This window comes from Pseudorca crassidens, chromosome 12 (genome assembly GCF_039906515.1).
Source record: "Pseudorca crassidens isolate mPseCra1 chromosome 12, mPseCra1.hap1, whole genome shotgun sequence".
NCBI classification, from domain to species: domain Eukaryota; kingdom Metazoa; phylum Chordata; class Mammalia; order Artiodactyla; family Delphinidae; genus Pseudorca; species Pseudorca crassidens.
In genome coordinates, this window is record NC_090307.1 from 40,833,855 (window position 1) to 40,856,249 (window position 22,395).

A 22,395-nucleotide genomic window follows, 5' to 3' on the forward strand; every position below is an offset into this window, starting at 1 on the left:
GATGCAAAAATCCTCAACAAAATACTAGCAAACAGAATGTAAAATCTACATGTGAAAGAATGAAATTAGAACACTCCCTAACACCATACACAAAAATAAACTCAAAATGGATTAGAGACCTAAATGTAAGACCAGACACTATACAACTCTTAGAGGAAAAACACAGGCAGAACACTCTTTGACATAAATCACAGCAAGATCTTTTTTGATCCACTTCCTAGAACAATGGAAATAAAAAAACAAAAAAACAAAAAAACAAATGGGACCTAATGAAACTTTAAAGCTTTTGCACAGCAAAGGAAACCATAAACAAGATGAAAAGACAATTCTCAGAATAGGAGAAAATATTTGCAAATGAATCAATGGACAAAGGATTAATCTTCAAAATACATAAACAGCTCATGAAGCTCAATATTAAAAAGACAAAAAACCCAATCCAAAAATGGGCAGAAGACCTAAATAGACATTTCTCCAAAGAAGACATACAGATGGCCAAGAAGCACATGAAAAGCTGCTCAACGTCACTAAGTATTAAAGAAACGCAAATCAAAACTACAGTGAGGTGTCACCTCACACCAGTTAGAATGGGCTTCATCAGAAAATCTACAAACAACAAATGCTGGAGAGGGTGTGGAGAAAAGGGAACCCTCTTGCACTATTGGTGGGAATGTAAACTGATACTGCCACTATGGAGAACAGTATGGAGGTTCCTTAAAAAACTAAAAATAGAATTACCATATGACCCAGCAATCCCACTACTGGGCATATATCCAGAGAAAAGCACAATTCAAAAAGACACATGCAACCCAGTGTTCGTTGCAGGACTATTTACAATACCCAGGTCATGGAAGCAACCCTAATGCCCAACGACAGATGAATGGATAAAGAAGATGTGGTACATATATAAAATGGAATATTACTCAGCCTTAAAAAGGAACGAAATTGGGTCATTTGTTGAGACGTGGATGGATATAGACTGTCATACAGAGTGAAGTAAGTCAGAAAGAGAAAAACAAATATCGTATATTAACGCACATATGTGGAACCTAGAAAAATGGTACAGATGAACTAGTCTGCAGGGCAGAAATTGAGACACAGATGTAGAGAACAAATGTATGGACACCAAGGGGGGGAAAGCGGCGGGGGTTGGGGGATGGTGGTGTGATGAATTGGGCGATTGGGATTGACATGTATACACTGATGTGTATAAAATTGATGACTAATAAGACCCTGCTGTATAAAAAAAATATAAAATAAAATTAAAAAAAAAAAACTTGCCCAATGCCATTCTGTTCCTTATCTTTACTTAGGTATACTTCAGGTAAGATTTATACTTTGCTTTAAAAAAATTCAAGACTATTTAATGTTTTAAAATTTGGTACAAGAAAACACATTGTAGGCAACTGTCGTTCTCTGTAGCAGGAAAAAAGGGAAAGTTTTTGCCTTTTTCCATTTCTTAGAGACAGAGAAATGGCAAGCAGAAAAACCCAATGATTCGTGAAGGCTCTCAAAAAAGTTCCACAGCAGGTTTTGCAGGCAGGGCCTTGGCCTTGGGTTGAGTTCCTAAGAGATTCTGTCTCACTGACCAAATGGCATTAAGTAGCAGCAGTCAGGTGAGTTATGGGAAGCTGGGGCGGCCCTGAGTCATAGAACCACAAGGAATCTAGTTTCCTGCCAATTCATGAAATACTAGACTGGAGGTGTCCAAAAGCTTTATGCAAGGGGACCAGCACGCGTTAGGCTGATGATTGACAATATTCCATCGCTGCCGTGTCCTTTGGAAATAGGATGCTAGACGTTTCTGATTTCTGCCATGTGGACTGGGTAACCTAGGAGAGTGTCTCTATACCTGAAGGAAACTGAAAACATGTTACACAATGAAGGTGACAAGGATGCTCAGTCAATGACTGGTAACAATGACAACAGCCGTGATGATAAATGAAAATGATGAAAAATGATTATTCATTTAAATAAACTGATAACTATATGTCTGTATTTTATTTCCAGGTGTGAAGATCAGGAAGCTAGAGGAAGTATCATATTTTCCAGTACTTTAAACGTTTGGATCTGTGAGAGAAAATATTAGTATACCATGTCCGTAATATCTGTAAGTGCCTCCTGCTGAGTGCTGGTGAAGAGGCCATGGCCATATAAGCCATATTTTATATCTTCAGGGCCAAACAATGAGATATTTGGAAATATCTAGGAATTGATTACAGGTAGAAAAAAAAATCACTGTCGAACATATTTATCCTTGACATAAAATTAATAGAGTATGGTAAAAATTTTAAATGCATCTCTAACATTATTTCTGTGTGCAAAATAGAGAGTACTGAGCTAAAAGTAAGAAAAATAATCTAGCCATGATGTATGCTTTCATGGCTGTATCAGTGAGTGAAAGCACCTCATAAACTCTTGGCAGCAGCTTTCTTTTACTGGGAAATGGTCATTTCTCTCCATTTGGCCTCAAGAGGGACTCAGGTATGCAAGCCAGGGAACCTGGAAAGAACACAGTTCTAGCTTCCACAGAAGGCAGTTCAACCTTGGAACACCCTGCAGGGACCATCTTCAACCTGGTTTTGAGATGACTGGTTTTCTCCACTTTGTTTCCACAATATAGGTTACCTAGATCTGACACCCACTGGCACGATAGGTTACCTTGCTGTATTGACATCACTGTGGGTCCAGAGATTATCATTATCTTTAATCCTCAGAATAACCTCCTCAAGAGTCACATCGAAGAACTCTAGCCCAATAAGAACACTGTGCCTTTTTCTCTAACTAGTGAGAATAACTTGTTTCCAGAGTCATCTATAAGTTTCTTAAAATAATAGGAAGTAAACTTATTATAGAAATTCTGATGGATACCACCAGGCTCAGTGAAAATAAGGAAAGGGTAATTAAAGCAATGGATGAAGAGTGAGGCCCTTCCATGTTTACCTAAAATGGGGGCTAACTGTCTCGGTTAATTAGAGCACAGTGAAAATGAGAAGACATGTATATGTTTGTTCACCACTTGGGCCTGATAGTTTCACACAAAGGAAAAATATTCAGACCCTCACCACCAAGCTTAGGCACCAGTGGGACAAACGCCTGCTGTGAACCACAAGAGGGCCAGGTGAAAAATAATTCAAGCACACGCTGACTTGATGGTGGGAGCAGTGGCATAATTTACACAAATGTTACAGCTGGGAAGGTTCTGGGCTGAAAGATCTCGCTAGATGGCACATAACGCTACAGGTATTTGACCATTAGCCCTCCCCTCTTTGTAAATATATTTTGTAAGAGAAAAGGTAAAGAAAGCTTTAATGTTTCCATATCTTCTGCTATCAAAAGTTCTCCAGAATCCAAGTAAGCACTCACCAAGTGACCTTTAACCCTGAGGTATATCTAATTCAGGAACAAATACCTGCTTTCCCTTTTTTTTTTTTTAACAGATGTAATTCTGAAATGTAGATCACAATTTTTACAGACACTGGGGAGAGGGTCAGCAAGGGGATGGCGTGGCATTCAGGGGAGCACCACCACGAATGTCACGGCACCGTGATTGCCCTGATAAACGGCTTGGTTGGAAGTCAAAGCAGTGGTTTTACTCTCAGCATGGCATCAACAAGATCTGAAGCACATCTTCCATCTATTTGAGCCTCAGTAAAACACGGATAATAGCATTTCCCCTACTTACTGAGATGCACCACAAGGTATTAAATAGCAGCATTTGGAAGGAAGGCACTGAGCACTACAAAAATGTGAGATGAATTATTGGCATACGAGTCCACAAGGATAAAGAGTGAAAAAGTGAGTCAACCCCCGGCACGTTTGGACCACGTGCCAGGTGTTTGGTGCAGGACAAACATCTGGATGTGTGATTATATTTTGTATTCTTCCTTCAGCTGTTAGAATATTCTAAATATTAGGGATCAGCAAAAAATTACTTTGAGCTTTGAAAACGGGACCTGGTGAAAAGTTTAGACTATTAATTGGGAGCTGGCAGAATGCTTTCAAGAATGATAACAAACCAGGCTGAGAAAAACCTTTCTGTCATATATACAGAAAGGCTTCTGTCGTAAGGGCAAAGGCTCCAAATCAGGAGGAAGCTTCAGCAGTTCTCTTTGCCAGCATCCTCTTATAGCATTTCTTTTTCTACCCTTAGAATTTCCAGTTGTATAATTCAGTTATGTATTAGGACAAGGTGTTAGAACACTTTGCGGGTTCCAACTGATTTGGATGATAATGAGTTAACATACAATGGGCAGCACTTCTAGATTCTACAAGAGCCACTGCTTCCCCCCTCCCCCCAAGGAAAAAGCAAACGTCAATGCTACTTTATTAATTTTTAATTATGTCTAAATTGAAGCCCAGTATTCCTTTTCGTGATGCAGATACCACTTATGGTGTGATTTCAGTCAAAACATTTTCTTAGTCTCTATTAATCCCTTCTCTGTAAAGGAAAATGACATTTGCTATTTATCTCTCTGAAATCATACTGAAATAACTTTATTTTCCCCAAATGCATATTATGTATACACAAAATAAGTATTTTCTACGTTCTTACTGAAGTTTAAAATATTGTCTTTTTAATGGGATAGGATGGCCTCAAGTTTGACTATAACTGTACAAAATGCTCGAGGAACTGTCTTTTTGCCACAAACATCAAGCAGATTAAAAATCCTGAGGACAAACAATATTTACAGATACTGACAATTCCTTCTCAGCTTGGGGCCATTCTGTACTTCACAGTTTGGACAAAACCATTCTGTAAAGTGCTGCAGATACAACTCTTAGAGTTAAAAGTCCCAAGATTAAGTCCTGAGCCACAGCTTTGCAGGGGAATATTTTTTATATTGCCTCTGGAAATACCACAATTTAGATAGAGCAGTGATATCAGACAAAGTTGAAAAGCACACTGCTGTTACAGAGCAGTCTGTTTTCCTGATTCTCAGAGCCTTAATATTTTAAGACTGACATTACTCATTATGACTGAGCCATCTGCCCGCGACAATTTTCCATGGCTCAGGGACCAGGAGTGACTGGATGTGATGGGAAGCTGGGGTGCAACCAGCCTGCTCAAGCAGATTGAGCCCTGAGGCTCAGCGAGCCAGCAAAGAATTGGACAGACAAGATTATTCCATTACATCCAGTTCTGCTGAGGTCATGGAGTCCTGCCTTGTTTAAATTAGACTTTACGCCATATTTAGTCAACCCTCATAGAGTTAAAAGTTTAGTGTCTCTGTTGTCTTCAGTTGGCTAAGTCTACATCAGGCTGCAAGCCATAACACTCAATTAAACCAAACAGTTCTGGCTGCAGAGCTAGTCAACACGCAGTGTTAGGTGCCTGTAGCCGAGAACCATCCTCCCTGATAATGTGAAAGAAAACGGACCCACAATTCACAGAGCCATCAGGAAAACTGCTGATGCTCTAAGGCTGCAGTGTACAGTATCATCGTTTTTCTCCAGATAAGCTAAGACAAGAGGGACTTTCTCCAGGGAGAGCCTGTCTGACTGCACACAGGCATCTACACCCGCCCCACACCATGTGCCAATCATCTTTACTATAGTCTATTTTTTCTTCTTCGATATTTAACTTCTATTTTCACGAGGTCCACGTTTCTTTGCTCACTTTGATTAATTTTATCCTCCATCAGTTTAACTTAAACCAGACCAATAATTCTTACGGGAGAAACATTTAAGAGGGGTCACTTTATCGGGCAGATCCAATAGATAAGTAACATGCAAATTACAGAGTAATAAATTAATCCTAACTTATTACCCTGTGAATTAGGACTGAATGTCAAAGTAAGTCTTATTTTTGGCATTCTCCCTTTTCAGTGATCACACACTGCAATCTTCACAATAAATAATTTTGCTTTAGTAAGTGGCTCTGCAGACCCCTGGTTATTAGGGACAGCTCAGGTCACAGTCACCCCCGAAGCCTCCCATCAGTTGCCTCTCAGTATGAGTTTGCATGTAGGAATGGTTACTGCTGCCCAGAAGAAGCCTGTCTGATGTTAATTAACTCATCAGTTCCCCTCTACTCTCCCTGCACTCACCTTGGGGATGCTGAGCTGTTCCTGGGGAGGAAGATGATACCGTGAGAGCCTCTTGCGAGTCTAGAGATGAAGGGCAACGGCTCAGGCGGGTGGGTGAGGCAGGGGCTGCCGGTGAGGTCAGGTCCAAGGAGAGGTCAGCTCTGCCCCGGCTCACACTTCGGCTTCTCAGTTCCTTCTCATGCGCCTCAGCTGCCAACTGCTCCAAGTATTTGTATCTGAAAGTTAAATTCCAAAGGGTTTCCGTAAAAAGAAAGAGGAGCCCGTGGCTGATGCTTGTTTATGGATGAAACACCTGCAGAGTGAGCTGGTTTCCTGATGCACAGAGTACAGCGCAGGGCTGGCTGGAGGGCCCGTCTGCCAAAAACACCCAGCAAAGCCAAGATGCTAATGATTAAAAATCCTGCATCATTCATAACCAAACAAACAGGGAGAAGTGGCAACATCACAGTCTCCAGATACTAGATCCCTGCTGCAGAATCCTATTTTGCTCTTTTAGGAAACATTTGTACCAGCAAGCAAAACAGCATTAATGACCATCAAAAAGCCCCAGCAGTGACAGCTGAAAACCACACTCCCTCAGAGCTCGCAGCTGTGAAATGCGAGGGTGCCTTGGTGCGGCAGAGAGGAACAATGCCCCAAAATACCAAAAGGTTGTTGGACGAAGCCCTCTCTGGATTTCTGAACCTGCTTCAATGCTAACAGCAATGTGGCTGGAATTCACTTTGTTCTCTCGGTGTCGACCATGGAAAGTTTTTTATATTCTAAAATATTTCTGAGTAGGACTCAGACATCCAATAGCTTGGACCTGACGTCACATATAGTTTATTCATCAAAGTCAGTTTAAAAGAACAAAGATACATCTGTTTTGCATTTCAGGCAGGCAGAACCCAGTAACTGTTTATTAAGACCAGCTACCAATCATCTTCCTCATAGTGTGCTTTATAGATCAGACCAAAATAACTTTGAAATATGTGCCTCTTCCAGATGTCTGCTAATTTTACCCACCATTATTTGTTCAGGAATAAATTTATGAACTCAGCTGTAGCAGGTTTCTGACTATCGTACCCTCCATGAAACTTTGAGACAGCTTATTCCAGACCCTCCCTCACGTCGATCCAGGTTCACTGCTTCAGTTTCTTCCAATGGGCAGGCCCCCACCCCCAGACACTGCACGCCGCACTTTTACTTCAGCCTGATAAGAAAGGCAGAGCGCACAAGTAAAACCTTTCAGAAGGATGCATTTAAAAAGCACGTGTTTCTTCGTCCATCCTTCGGGGGGCGTGGCCCCCCACATCTGTAGTCATCACCCCTTCTCTCTGCCAGTCCCAAGGCAGTCAGTCTGCCCTTCAGGACAGGCTCGCACACGCGTCTCCCTCCGGGAGGCCTGCCTTGACCACCACAGCTGGAAGTGATCCTGGCCTTGCCTCTGAACTCATGTCGGATATGTAGTCCATTCAACTCAGATGGCATTTTACATTTACTGCCCGGCATATGTAGTCGTCTTTTCACGTGTGCAGGTCTGTTTTCAACAAACAGATAATAGGATTTTTGAGACCAGGAAGGTTACCATCCTTTGCCCTTTCCTTCGGCACTGTGCATTCGTTGGCCGACGGGAAGCAGGCGACGTGTGCATTGAGGGACCTGCCAAGCAGTAGCCTACCTGTACATCTCCCTGCAGCCCAGGGCACCAGGGGGCAGAGCCAGCTGACTGCACTTTCCTGGGGAGTGAGTGTACTTTCATGGTGAATCTCTGATAAAAGACGTGGGACGGATCTGCCTTTACAAACGTCTGCGTCACCCTTACCGGGTGAAGCTAGACCCAGAAAGAAAGCTTTAGAAACTCTGGACTTTCCTTGCCAACAATGTCACCTCTCGAACAGCGCGAGAGGGGCCAAAAGGAAGATATTTCTGAACTTGAATCAGACCAGCAAGGAAAAACCACCTGGCTGTGGAAGCGACAGGAAACGTGGAAGAAAGTGTTCTTGAGGGCAAGAGTCAGAGCCCATATTTTAAAAAGTCTGGGGGCAAACGGAAGGCCAGGAATGCTACGAGCCCAGGAGGAGTTCCTGAGCACAGGTGTCCCCACATGGAGTCCAAGCCGTCTGCGACAGGATGGGGGACAGGAAGGAACAAAGTGCAAACCAAGGGGCCTGCACATGTCCAGGAGATCGGAATCCTGGAGGAGGGAAACAGTGCCCTAACAAAATCAGAAGGGTCCAGGGAGAGAGGTAAGAAAGCCTCACACAAAAGACTTCAGGCCAGGAGGACAACCGATCACTAACCTCCATTCAGCTGGCCTGGCCCTGGACCTGGCCTCTCCATTCCCCTCCCTGTGGGCAGCCAAGCTAGCAGGTATGTACTGGCAGCCAAAGGGTTCACCCCATTTTCCGGGGGACCCCAGGGGTGGCTCATCCAGGTTCTGGGTAGACATGACTCGAAGACTACTCCTGTGCACCCCTCGGCTCACAGATGTCATCCCTGAGGATCCTTTAGACAGGGGGAGAGTCAGGGGTTGAAGCTGAATCATTCCGAGGATGTTTACATGGTAAACAAAAATGGCAGGGGAAGGGGCACGGGGCCTTACTAAATGGGTAGAAATTTTCAGTTCTACAGATAAAGAGTTCTGGAGGCTGGTTGCACAAATACGTGAATGTATTTAACACTACTGAATTATACACTTAAAAATGGTTAAAATAACAAATTTTATGTTATGTGTATTTTTCCACAATTAAAAACTTTAAAAAATGGAAGGGGTGGGGAGGCCCAGGTGTCAAGAACCACTAAATCTTTCAGTGTTCCCCCGAGATGGGCCAGAGTGGGGAGGGTAAACGGGCGTGCACGGGGAAAGCCAGGCTACCCGGCATGGAGAGCTATCTCCCACAGAACCTGGGGAGGAAGCTGGACCTATATCCCGACCTTCCCTTAGACAGTGACTCTAAGTGGTACTTGATCTAGGAGCCCGCCAGCCCATCTGATGACTGTCACATCTCTGGCTGCCTAGCAACACCACCCCCAACCCACAGACTCTGATGTAGCCTCCCAGGTACAAAGCACTGGGTTTTCTATCCACAGACCACAGCCCCCCAAAAAGGACTTTTTTACCTTTGCTACCCTTGTTGAAACAGTCTCGTTGTCCTGCCTCTGTCCATGTCTTTGTCTTTTCGTTATTTATTAAATATTCTGTTGCGTGCCTGTCATGTGCTAAAAACTGCAGTAGGCACTAGAGATTTAATAATACATAAGAAAAACCCCACCTTCTTGGCACTCATAGTTCAGGCGGAGGTACAGAAACAAACTTTGGTATGAGCTCAATACCCAACAGGGTTGCAGGTGGCAGGGCTGGTACTGCCATCAAGGGCACATACGATCATCTCTTTTCGCAGGGTCCAACAGAAACCCTGCTTGACTTTCAACTATACCGACTTACTAATGACTCTTCCTGCCACCCAACTACTCGGAAATTCTACCTTACATTAAATCAAAACCTGGCTCCCTCTAAGTTCTACTCTGCCCACAGACCGTGCTCAGAACCCTCTCTTACTGCTTCATGATCACTTTCAGGCATAATTTCCCAAATCCTTGCCCAGTCCCAACTTCCCCCCTTGCACTCTGTCCTCAGAACCTGTTTCCCATAAGGTACCTCCTCTCCATGTCCCGCTGTCTCCCTCAGACTACTCTCCACCCTGACCCCCACCCCACTCCAATAGTTCCCAGCCTGCATCTCATCCCTTACCACACCTAAAAAAGGATTATTCATGAATGTCAAGTCAATCAATATCAGAGAGATCCTCTCTTATAATACTTAAAAAAAATTAGAAATAAACCTAACAGAAACTTACTCTGGGTCTGCACCATTATCAATAAAACACTGCCTGAAATTATGGAATGAGATGACATGAATTGAAATTTTAAAATTACAAAATTCATTACCCCTCAAAATAGCAAAATGACATTTATCTTGTTACACTCGATGATATGAACCTCAAAAACCCTCTGCTGTGCCTCTTGCTGTCTTTTTGATTCTTTGCATTAGGGGAAAGAGTCATGGGACCAAACAAACATGAAGAGTTAGAGTCCTCTTCCATGTCTCTTTCCACCTCTGATCTCCATTAGTTTCCCCATCCATTTCCAAATTCCATTATACTTGGAAATCTTATCTTTTCCTAGCTCAACAGGAATTCCCAACTGCTTTCCAACAAGGGATGAAAGTATATCTCCCTCACTTCCATCTTTACCAGGTAATTCAAGCATCCAACTAACCAGGAAAAGTGGCTGGTCCAAATCAAAGGAAAATGCTTGGCTGCTTCCCCAAACCTCTGGGGAAACAGGGGTGGGCTGTAAGGAAGGAATCCCCCGTGGAGCCATGGAGAGCCCACTCCTGCACCAGCTAAGAACGCCCAGGCAGATAGGTGGTGTGGGGCTGAGGTCGGAGAGCAGAACAACAAGGGAGAGAAGAGGAGTGGAAAACTCCTCTGCATGAATTTTCCAGGTATAAGTGATGCTCCACTTTGGGGGAAAGAGCAGTAAATAATACTCGGAAAGAGGTAGTAGCCCTAAGGGATCTGGGAAAAATTTGAGGTCAGTCTGAATCAATTCAGACCTTGACACAGCACCTGGTCATCTCTCCAGGAGCTTTGAGGACTTGCCTGTGCAGACATAACATGACAGTCAAGTTGTCCAAAAGTTCAAAAAAGTGCAGAATCTGGTGGGGAATCTAAAAAATAAAATTTGATTTCTTAAACCTGGGTGTATACGTCATGTCCCCCAATGTCAAAAACAGGTACTAATTAGACACAAAAAAGTCTCTTTGTTTCTTTGCCAGCAACTTTCACTCTAAACTTGCTGGCCACAACTGATTACCAGGATGGCAATAATCTAACAGAATGCCGGAATTAAAGCAATGCCATGGTTTTGTTTATGAGGCTGACGTAAGCATCTAATTTTTAAATTGAACACAGGCAGTATCCAATCTTCCCTGCCTCAGACTGTCCTGATCTATTTAGCTGATGGTGTCTAAAAAAAATTAGCACAATTCCACTTTTTATTGGCATAATTCAGAGACTATTAGGTTCCTGACTGGCTCTGGCATGAACTCAGCCTTTCAGCTCTCCATGCAGTAACCCCATCTGGTGGTGGAGGGAATAACTGCAGGCTGTACAGTGCTGGGGGTAAACTTGCCTTTTGCTGGTCTACTTCCAAAAACAATTTCCTGTGCTTATCTAAGTTTACCAGACACTGAATACATTAACTTGGCATGGTTTAATGGGATTCAAAGTATGTTGCTATTGAAATGAACATTGAAATGGTTTACAGCTTAAATATTTTAAAGCTGTTGGTTCTTTTGCTCATTTATTCGATACATCCTTAAGTGCCTGCTATGTGCAAGCCCTGTGGCGGGCACTGGGACACCAAGGAAAATCAGGTATGGTTCCTGCCATCCAGGAACTGAGTGCGGTTCAGTAGGAAGACAGGCAAATGATCAGGCATCTCCATGGAGAGTCTCAGGAGGGTGTGGCACCCCAGCCAGTGCATGGCATAGTGTGTGTGCTCAAATATTTGTTGAAGAAATGCTGAACAAGTGACTTGGAAACACACAGGAGGGACACCTAACCCAGGCTCAGCAGTGGTGGTGCAAAGCATTTAAAATATATACCATATGCCAATATGCCAAACGAATATGCTTATTTGGTGAACAGTTTTGGAGGAACAGACACATATCTCACACCATGAGGGCACTAAATAATAAATCTGCACTTTCTTGGAAAATTGAGATAACCAGGACACTCTATTCTGCAAAATGCCAGGTACCCAAGGTCTTAGGTGTCTTAGGTGAAGCTATTATATTTTAATTAACACAGTCTCCTCTGCATGCCTGGTTGAGTGCAAAGTCACGTGCCATTTGGTTACAAGGGGAAAGAAACGAATACAAATACAAACCTTTCTTCTCTTGCTTGTCTTTGCTCTTCTCTTTTGTCTAAATATTCTCGGCTAATGGAAATATGCAGAAGAAATGAAATGGGAAAGGAAAAGAACAGAATTAGATGCTCATAAAATTGCCAAGAAATCATTAACAGAGTATATAATGAAAGCCCACTATCGTATCAGAAATGGAAAGTGGTTGTCATTGAATTTTTAAAAAATAAATATAAAGGCTATACTTTAAAAGTACTAAATATAATGAGTTTTCTATAAGATCACAGGGATGAAAACATGGGATTACTGGATTCACTCAGAGACTTTGCTAATTACTCTTCAGAAAGAAGACTAAGTATACGAGGGGAGGGGAGATAAAAACATTTTTAAAAGTTAAAACAATTCATAAATAAAATATGGCAATGACAAGCAAGCAATAGCTTTCAGAAGTGATTAACACATAATCAAGCTCTGGTAACTCCCCAACATTCATCTCAAGAATTAAATCTGAGTGGGCCCAAGTGTCTTGGCCATTTTGTGTTGCACTCTACAGTTTGCATGTTCCTTCCAGGGCCCAGGATTCTTTCTCCACATCCCTCACAGTCTCGGTTTCTAATCAGGGATCACTGGAAGCTCTTGCTTTGTGCATTCTCTCTTGTCTTTATCCACAAGATGTCCAAATTTGTCTAATTTTAATTTTTGTTTTTCTGTTCCTACTGGAGAGTTTCCAACTTGAATCTAAGTTTAAGACTGTGTGGTCAGTCACTTCTCAGTTAACCATTTGTTTTCCTGGAGAATTCTGACATCACAGTTTTCTACCTCACAAGGTAGCTTAAGTACTCCACCCCTCTGTGCACTGATAACTGGATATAAAGGGGTACTAAGTCAGAGCAACTAAAGCAGGTTAGGAGAGGGAGAAAAAGCAACAAAGACACAAATTTGTTATCATTTATAAACATCCATTCTCATCACTTACCACACTAGAAATAATATTTCCCATAACCCAGGAAACTTAAGATCATATTCGACAAAAATAACAACAGATAAGAATGCTTTGCAAAGAAAAAAGCACACGGATCATGACTAACTTAAATCAATGAAGTGGCTGATAAAGGATCAGCCATTTGGGTAATCCTAGGGACTACTCTATAAAGCTTTTCCTATTTCCTTCTTTGAATTTCTTTTCATTCACATCCTCAGATTTTCAGAATGGAACTGAAGTCATCATAATTAATAGTTCTCTGCAGTCTTTACTGATGATCAGCATTCCTTTCTGGACAAGGATTATTTTGCCAGGGTCTCTTTATGCTCTTAAATGACGAGTGAGATCCTTTTATGACCAAGAGGAAATAGTGAATAGCTATGAACGTGATCTCTGAAGACAGGTTGCCCGGGTCTAATTCTCACTCTGCCAACATGTGTGCTGAATATATATTACAAGGCACTCTTGTCCTATTCTTCTGGGACTTCAAAGATATAAATACTAGATGTATTGTTTCACAGGTCCATGAGGCACTGTTCATTTTTTTCAATATTTTGTTTTGTCTTTCAGATTGGAGAATTTCTGTTGTTTTAACATCAAATTCACTGACTCTTTCTTCTCTCATTTCTATTCTGCTGTTGAAACCATTCAGTGAATTTTTTATTTTGGTTATTGTATTTTTCAGTTCTACAAGTATTTCCATTTGGTTCTTCTTTATATCTTCTATTTCTCTGCAGAGACTTTTCATTTGTTTCCAGAGTATTTGTCTTTATATCTTAGAACATGTTTATAATAACTGCTTTAAAGTCTTTGTCTGATAATGACAACATCTATGTCCATTTGTGGTTAGCATATTTTGATTCTCTTTTCCTTTAAGAGTTTTCCTGTTTTTCTGTGACAAATTGTTTTGGATTGCATTCTGTACATTTTAGGTATTTTGTAATGAGACTCTGGACATTATTTAAATTCTATGAAGAATCTTGATTGTTTTCTTTTAGCAGGCAATCAACTAAGTCAAGCTCAGCCGGCAAGTTCTGACTGCCTTCTGATATCGGTTCCAATGTTAGCTCAGTGTTCAAATATTTTTAGTGCTATTCACATCAGGCCCTTATATGCACCACCCAGTGGCCAGTCTTGGACCTGAGTGTGTTCCACTCAGTACTTAGTTCTTAAAGCCTGTGGTATGCTGTTTAGGTCCTGAGCCACATGTGCACAAAACTAGAGAGGATCTCAGGATTGGTCTCTTGATGTCTCTCCTCTTTGTGGCTTTCCCAACATTTTCTGGATTCCCTGGGTCTCCCTTCCTGGTCCTCTAGCCAGAAAGCTTGGGCTTTATTTTCCCTGCTCTGCTGCAGACTTTCAGTAATTCTATCTGCATATAGGGCAATGAAGCAGGATGACACAGAGGAAAAAAAGTGCTCTTGCAGTCACGCTCTTCTGATCACAGGAAGGGTTCCCTCCCTCAGAGTTTTAGGCGCCTGCCTGGACACTGCTGCCATCACTGTGCTTCTGTAACAATATAGCTTGGAGGCTGGGGTAGGAGAGAAGAAAAAAATAAGAAAAAACAGGAGACTTCTCAACTCTCTGACCCTCAGGAATTCCTTTTGCAGCTCCCCAGTCCAGAAAAAGAGGGCTTCTTTTACAGCTCTTTCAGTTCACACTTGGTATGTGATTCTGAGTTTTGGAGTGCTGTTGAGTACATGCCATGTGATATTGGAGGGAAAAAATGGTAAACTCTCACTGGTTTGGTGGAGCTTTGAATGCTAGTCTCCATCCCCAATTCACCTGCTCCCTTTCACAGTTCAGAGTTCTCAGAGCTCCATGCTTTAAATCTGTCCATGATTTATGGTTGCACTGAATGATGTGGTAGAAGAGACAGGAGGGAGTGTGCTGATTCCATCTTTCCCAGAACTGGTACCCTGTTTTAAGAGGTTTTCAATCAAAATCTTTAGATGTGTCAGCTAATCTCTGAATTTTCCATGTGTTTCAGTCAGATTCTCTGCTGCTATTTGGTGGTGAAATATGTGAATCTCTCAGAAGGCACTGAATCAGGAAGCATTTAACCCGTTCCAGTGGTTTTACAAATCGGTCTTTCCAAAAGTGACAACTTCCAGAGCTACCTCATGAGAAATGGTGCATACAGGTCTGGTCTTTCCATATATCATTTGGTAGAAATCTGACAGCTCAAGGTATATACCACACAATTATGGTATGAGAAGGATGTTGGTTTACTTCACGCAGCCCATTAGCCCCATCTTACAAAAGTCGGGATTAATGTTTCACCCACAGACTTGGGATACTTCTTTTCATATAGTAGTGAGTTACGGTCAAGGCAAGCTCACAACTCTGCTCATGTTTTGGTCATTTCTACAATTATACGTACTCTTCCTGGCTGCTGGAAAAAAAAACATTATTGAACTTGTAAATCCTCATTGACAATGCTTTACATTCTTTGTAGATTTCACTGGGAGTAATCGATCGGAATACTTTTCCCAAAAAAGTGAACTGAGGAAAAAGGAAGTGGAGATGGGAGAGAAATAAAAAAAAGAAAGAGTGTGGAAGCTATGGGAGAGGTGAATGGGAAGATGAAGGAGGGGGAAGGAAGGAGATGGGGAAGGCAAGAGGGAAGTAGGGGAAAGATAAAGGGGACAAAAGAATAGTAGAAGGTATGAAATGTGTAAGGAAAGTGTCTGGCGTTTTATAAAGCACTGCCCAGCTTGAACCCAGGCAAAGGGAGTGTTAGAAGGTTGACCGGGAAGATGGGGGCAACGGGGACAGCTGATCTGGCTGAAGGAGAAAAGGAGTGACGCTGGACTCAGCGGGGCAGACAGGCCAAGACATGGAAGCTGGAGTGGGCCACACCAAAGAACACATCCTTGGAGCTGGACAGAGACCAAAGCGATCAGGGGGACAATGGGCTGGGAGTAATCAGCACAATGCCTCTTTCTCCCCCATAGAAGGAAAAATTATTGCTTAAAAAATATGAAATATTGCTACAGGGAGTAAGAAACAAACCAGAAAGTGGGAAAAGCATCTTCTTTTAGGCGTCCAATAAAATAAGTATTAACCATATGCAATGGTGAAGGCATGTGATTTAATTTTCAGCTCATTCTTTAAAAAATCTTAAAATCTGTCTTACCTGAATTTGTTTCTTTCCTCCCGTTCTATTCTCTGCAACCTTTCTTCTCTCTCCTGTCGCCGCCTCTCTCTCTCTGCCGCCAAGGACTCTTGGTGCTGCCTAAAGGATGACGTGAGAAGACCACTCAGTGATGACCTAAAGATACAATGAGTTAATGTTTGATTGGCTTGTCCAGTGATTAAAAGTACTAATGCAGGAATCAGTGAGTCCTTGGTTAGAACTGAGGGTCTGCTAGTACCTAGGTAATACATGGGGAAAATTACTGAGTGTCTCAGGTCTTCTGTTTCAAGATCTTCATCTGTAAATGGAGGTAAATAACCTGCTTCATGTGCTCAGAGGACAGAAATGTGATAATGCATATAAAATACTAAGCAACATGCTTGGCATACAAGCAGTCATCAATAATCAGTGCTATTATTATCAATAAGTATTCTAGGAATATACTTAAAATATATATACATTATTCTCTACACACACACACACATTTTAAAACTGGTCTATGATAAGACTTTGATGAGCTGGAATCAACATTCAATCTAAAACTTTTCTATTTTACATGTACTAAAAATATTTTGCTATACACCAGTTTCTCAATATACCTCCAAAAATAGTTATGTCATCTTAAAACAAGATGTTGGGATGACAGATAAGGAGAAAAAGACAGCAATGGTCTGAAATCTGAATGCAATTAAGGAAGTTTCATTCCATGTCAAGAAGCATCCATGAACATGCAGCTTATTCAGGGGACGGCACTTGACTCTGGTAATACCACACAAACAATCTGGACCGTTCACTGAAGATGCTGTGTCGGGGAAGGTCAGCTGTGTGACGGCCTCAGTGAAGAATCACAGGAAATGTTAAGTCAGGAGAATGGGTAGAAGGCAAAATTAGATAACTACATGGAAAATAAAGAAGAGGGTTAGCTGGTAAGAAGAGTCTGTTGGACCCCTGGGGAATAATAAACATAATCTGTTACAGACAATTGGCCCTTCATTTATTGAGGGGGAAAAAAAACCTTCTAAACTAAGACACAAATATTTCTAATATATAGCTTGGGTAATAGCCTACTTGAATTTGATGAAAATATACCTGTCTGGTGGGGAACACAAGGTCCTCCCAGGAGAAAGATGTGACTCTTGCATCACATACATTCTGCCGTAAGTCACACAGCTGCTCTCCCTAGAAAAGGTGAGTCACCTCTGGATATCAATCAGAAGCGGGAGGAGAAGTAGAGGGAAGAAACCACTATCCCCAGTAGCTACAGGGAGGGAGTAACCAAATCCTATGTAAGCAGCTTTTGGCAGGAAAGAGCTCTCTGCAGGAGAGAGCTCCTTTTGTCTTGTCACTTTAGCAAAGCTATATTGTAACTAACCTTAAACCAGGAGCCCCCATGCCCTACTCATCTCCGGCCCAAGCATACGTTTTAAACCTTTTGATCACACAATACCTTGCTTAACCTGTTGGTTCTTTCCTTAGATCAAAGAAGTAAAAATGAAGAATAAGTAAGTAACAGATGACTAAATCTTTTCCCCAGCTTCCCTGTCAGTAATCCTATGAACAAACTGTTAAAACAAGATAGCATCTAAAGAAAGATTACAAGGAGTTGACAAGCCTGCATGCAATGGGAGATGGCAATGAAGCTGACCCCCTATCTCAATGATTGAGATTACTCCCCCTTTTTCCCTTTAAAAATGTTCATGGCTGAGCAAAAGCTTCAGAGTTGGTTTTGAGACATGAGTCCACCTTCTCCCCAGGATGCCGGTTTTCTGATTAAAGCAACCTTTCTGTTTCTACCAGCACTTGAATCTTTTCTTTTTAATTTTAATTTAATTTTACTTTTTAAAATTAAGTTTTATTGGAGTATAGCTGCTTTACAATGCTGTGTTAGTTTCGCTGTACAGCAAAGTGAATCAGCTATACGTATACATATATCTCCTCTTTTTTGGATTTCCTTCTCAGTTAGGTCACCACAGAGCAATGAGTAGAGTTCCCTGTGCTACACAGCAGGTTCTCATTAATTACCTATTTTATACATAGTAATGTACATATATCAATCTCAATCTCCCAATTCATCCCCCTTCCCCCTTCCCCCTCCCCCCACCCGGGGGGGACATCTGTTCTCTACATTTGTGTCTCTGTTTCTGCTTTGCAAGTAAGTTCATCTGTATCATTTTTCTAGATTCTACATATAAGCGGTATTGTACAATATTTATTTTTCTCTTTCTGACTTACTTCACTCTATATGTCAGGCTCTAGGTCCATCCACATTTCTGCAAATTGCACAATTTCGTTCCTTTTTATGGCTGAGTACTATTGCATTGTATATATGTACCACATCTTCTTTATCCACTCTTCTATTGATGGACATTTAGGTTGTTTCCATGTCCTGGCTATTGTAAATAGTGCTGCAATGAACACTGGGGTACATGTATCTTTTTGAATTATGGTTTTCTCCAGGTATATGCCCAGGAGTGGGATTGTTGGGTCACATGGTAGTTCTATTTTTAGGTTTTTAAGGAACCTCCATACTGTTCTCCATAGTGGCTGTATCAATTTACATTCCCACCAACAGTGGAAGAGGGTTCCCTTTTCTCCACACCCTCTCCAGCATTTATTGTTTCTAGATTTTTTGATGATGGCCATTCTGACTGGTGTGAGGTGATACCTCATTGTAGTTGTGATCTGCATTTCTCTAATGATTAGTGATGTTGAGCATCTTTTCATGTGTTTGTTGGCCATCTGTATGTCTTCTTTGGAGAAATGTCTATTTAGGTCTTCCACCCATTTTTTTGATTGGGTTGTTTGTTTTTTGATATTGAGCTGCATGAGCTGTTTGTATATTTTGGAAATTAATCCCTTGTCAGTTGCTTCATTTGCAAATATTTTCTCCCATTCTGAGGGTTGTCTTTTCATCTTGTTTATGGTTTCCTTTGCTAAAGCACTTGAATCTTGAGTATTGACTTTTGAGCAGAGAGCAGCCAGACCTAAGTTCAGTAACACCTATATTCTGGGCTCACTAGGCAGCTACTATAGCACCTTGGACCTGTAGGCATAGATAGAATTTTATTTATCTTTCATATAAACAAAGTCCAGACTAGCTTGTGTAATTTCTATCTTATTTAAGATACTGTTACCTATTTATTTTTCTGTTATATACAGCCAAATCTAATCCACGATCAGAGTGGAGGGGTTTCTTATGCCACTCACACAGTGATTGAGAGAAATTGTTATGAATGTAACAGACTTGTTTAACTTGATTAATAGGTTTAACCTAGCAGATGACCATATATAACCTGGTGCCCCAAATTAAAGAAAATGCAATCTTCTCAAATACACAGGAACTATTCAAAAACTGATGGTCAATCCTGTGACAAAGTTCAAGCGTGAATGAATACCAAGAATTGGTTTTCATGTGGGCTACCTTCCTAATCACAATGCAGTTGAGTTAAAAATAAATAATAAGAAGATACATCTGAAAAATCCATATAATTGGAAAAATTTAAAACCTTTCTAGTTAACTCAGGTCAAAGAAGAAAATTAGAAAACATTCAAAGAGTATCATAATGAAAAGACTATATATCAAAACTTTTAGGATGCTTCTAAAGCGTAATGAGTGAGCAACTCAACAATTTGAAAAGCAAGAATGTAATAAATTCATTACTCTTAGGAATAGAAGAGAGCTTTCTAAACCTGACAATGGGTATTCAGTAAAAAAAAAAAAATTTTTAACTATGGTAAGCGTCATTCTTAATGCTGAAACATTAAGAGCAGTTTAACATTAGAAGTGATACAAGGATACCCCCAGAATTGCCTGTATTTGAAGTTATTCTTAGCCAGTACACTAAGTAAAACAAATAAAAGCATAAGGAAGGGAAAGAAATACGTCATTATTTGCAGATAATATCAGCTTTTTAGAGAATCAAAAAAAAACCCTACAAGTTATTAGAATTAATAAGAGTCTAGCAAGGTTCTCAATATAAAACGTACAAATAGCAATTGTATTTTCATATATCAGCAACAATTTACCAAGTTAACCACAAGGTAACTATGAATTACTTAATTATATGAAAGACATTTATAAAACTTTATTAAAAGACCCAAATAAATGATAATTATATCACATTCACATATAGAAAGATTCAATACAGTCGAGATGCCAATGCCAATTCTTTTTCAACTTATACAATTCTAATACAATTCCAAATCAATTTTATTCAACATTCCAAAAGGATTTTCCATGGAACGTTACAAGGTGGCTCCAAAATTTTTATGGAGGAACTGAGATCCAGGAATGACCAAGACAATTTTGAATAAGAACAAAGTGGATCACTGGCCCCACTGTATATCAAGCCCATTCTAAAACCACAATGATTAAATGTGAATGTGGTCTTGGTGCAAGAACAGAAACATGGAATGACACAGGCTCATACACATACGGAATCTTGATTCATGATAGATGTGTCATTACTTATCAGCAGGAAGGAAATGAACTATTTAACAAATGGTGCTGAGACAACTATTAGCTACATAAGACAAAATACAGTTAGCCCTTCCTCATACCAGACACAAAAATAAATTCTAGGAAGTTTAAGTGAAAACGTAATAAGCAAAACTTTACAACTTCTAGATATTAGGATAAGAATTTTTTTAGACAAGAAACCCAAAAGGGAAATCAAAAAGGGAAAATTTAACACATATGCATATGTTAAAATTTAAAATTTGTATACATTGAAAGACTAAGGATAAAGAAAAGCCACAGCCTGGGAGAAGCTAACTATAACACATACAAACCACAAAGTATTAGTAAACTCAATACAAAGAGAACCCCTCTAAATCAGTATGAAAAAGACAAACTACCCAGGGGAAAAATGGGCAATGGAAAAATGAGCAAAAGATAATGGGCACTTCACTGAAGAAGAAAATTAAATCGCCAATAAATATATGAATGCTACTCATCTTCACCAGAAATCAGGGAAAGGAAATGTAAGCTAAACCCATAGTGAGATATTGTTTCACACCTCTCAGGTTGAAGGTCGACAAAAATTAGTGCCTGATGACACTAAGCACAGAACGAGACAACAAGAACTCCTATATATTGCTTCTGGGAGTCTAAGTTGATAAAATCATTTTGGAGAAACTTAATACATTTGAAGATGTGCATATCCTGCAACCCAGCAATTCCACTTCCAGGTTTATACTAGAGTAACCTTTGCATGTATGAGGATGACAGACATGTACAAGAATACAAAATATTACACCGTTTTGTACTGTTAATAGCTAATAATTAGAAACAGCATAAATATCTACAAATGGAATACTCTATACTTGAGCAAATGAATGAAATACAGTGATACGGACTAACTTGGATGATTCTCAAAAGCACAATATATTGATAGTGACAAGTAGTTTGAAGAACATGAACAGCATGCTATCATTTTTATGAAGTTTAAATACATGCAGAGCAAAACCACACACTATTTAGGGATACATGATATTTAGAAAAATATAAAAACATATATGGAAATGGTAAACACCAAATTCAGGGTAGTGGTCATCTCCAGAGAAGAAGAAAAGAGATGAAGTCTTCAATTTTATATATAATGTTCTTTATTGCTCTATAATTTCTGTAATTATCTACAATTTTCTGTAAGCCTGGAATACATTTTTAAAATTCATTCCACTTCTCTTTAATAATCAAAAGTCCTTGGGTAGACAAATAGCTCACAGTTAATATAAAGTATCTTTGAAGCCCCAAGCTAGCTGAACATTAAAAGTTATGTCCAATTACAAAATTTAAAAACAAAACAAAAAATAAGGTACCCTACATAGGACAATTATTTTAGGCGAATCTGATTCTAGCTCGGCTCCCAGCCTGCCCTGTGTGGTGGTCTTCGTAAGGATCAGCAGCTTCATCTCTTGAGTTCTCTTTTCAGAGTGAGGAGAGAGAAGCTCTTGGGTGAGGAGCCAAATAAGGACCTTGCCATTTCCCCTTATGCTTCTGACTTTAAATTTGTTCTTCTAACTATATCAGCTTGTTTCAAGAAAACTTCATGCATGGTAACTTAATAATGGGTCATTAGTGGCTATGCTAATGAGGTCACAGTGAAGCTTCTCTATATCATTCATTAACATCATTTCCTTGTTTCAAATGAGAATATTGCAGCTTGTTTAAAATCAGAATAGTATTAGAACTTGAGAAGGTAAAAAGTGTTCAATCTTATCTAGTGGATGCTGTCATTCCTTCCTGGGTGCCTCTAAGGAAAGGGAATGCAGATGATCCCCTGTCCACTGAGACGCTGCAAAGGCAGACCTCG

The 22,395-nt window shown here is 40.5% G+C and overlaps 1 protein-coding gene across 11 annotated transcripts in view; it reads right to left on the reverse strand.

Annotated features, from left to right (window-relative positions):
- Positions 1–22,395, reverse strand: part of FHOD3 (formin homology 2 domain containing 3) — a 492,898-nt gene that overhangs the window by 100,905 nt on the left and 369,598 nt on the right. For 9 of the 11 annotated variants that reach the window (XM_067699291.1, XM_067699286.1, XM_067699290.1 and 6 more), the window contains 3 exons: positions 16,082–16,216; positions 11,985–12,035; positions 6,048–6,262 (listed from right to left, as the gene is read on the reverse strand). In XM_067699291.1, coding sequence (XP_067555392.1) covers positions 6,048–6,262; positions 11,985–12,035; positions 16,082–16,216 — 401 coding nt within the window. The remainder of the gene's footprint in view (positions 1–6,047; positions 6,263–11,984; positions 12,036–16,081; positions 16,217–22,395) is intronic. The other 2 variants (XM_067699289.1, XM_067699297.1) reach the window with 1 other exon arrangement.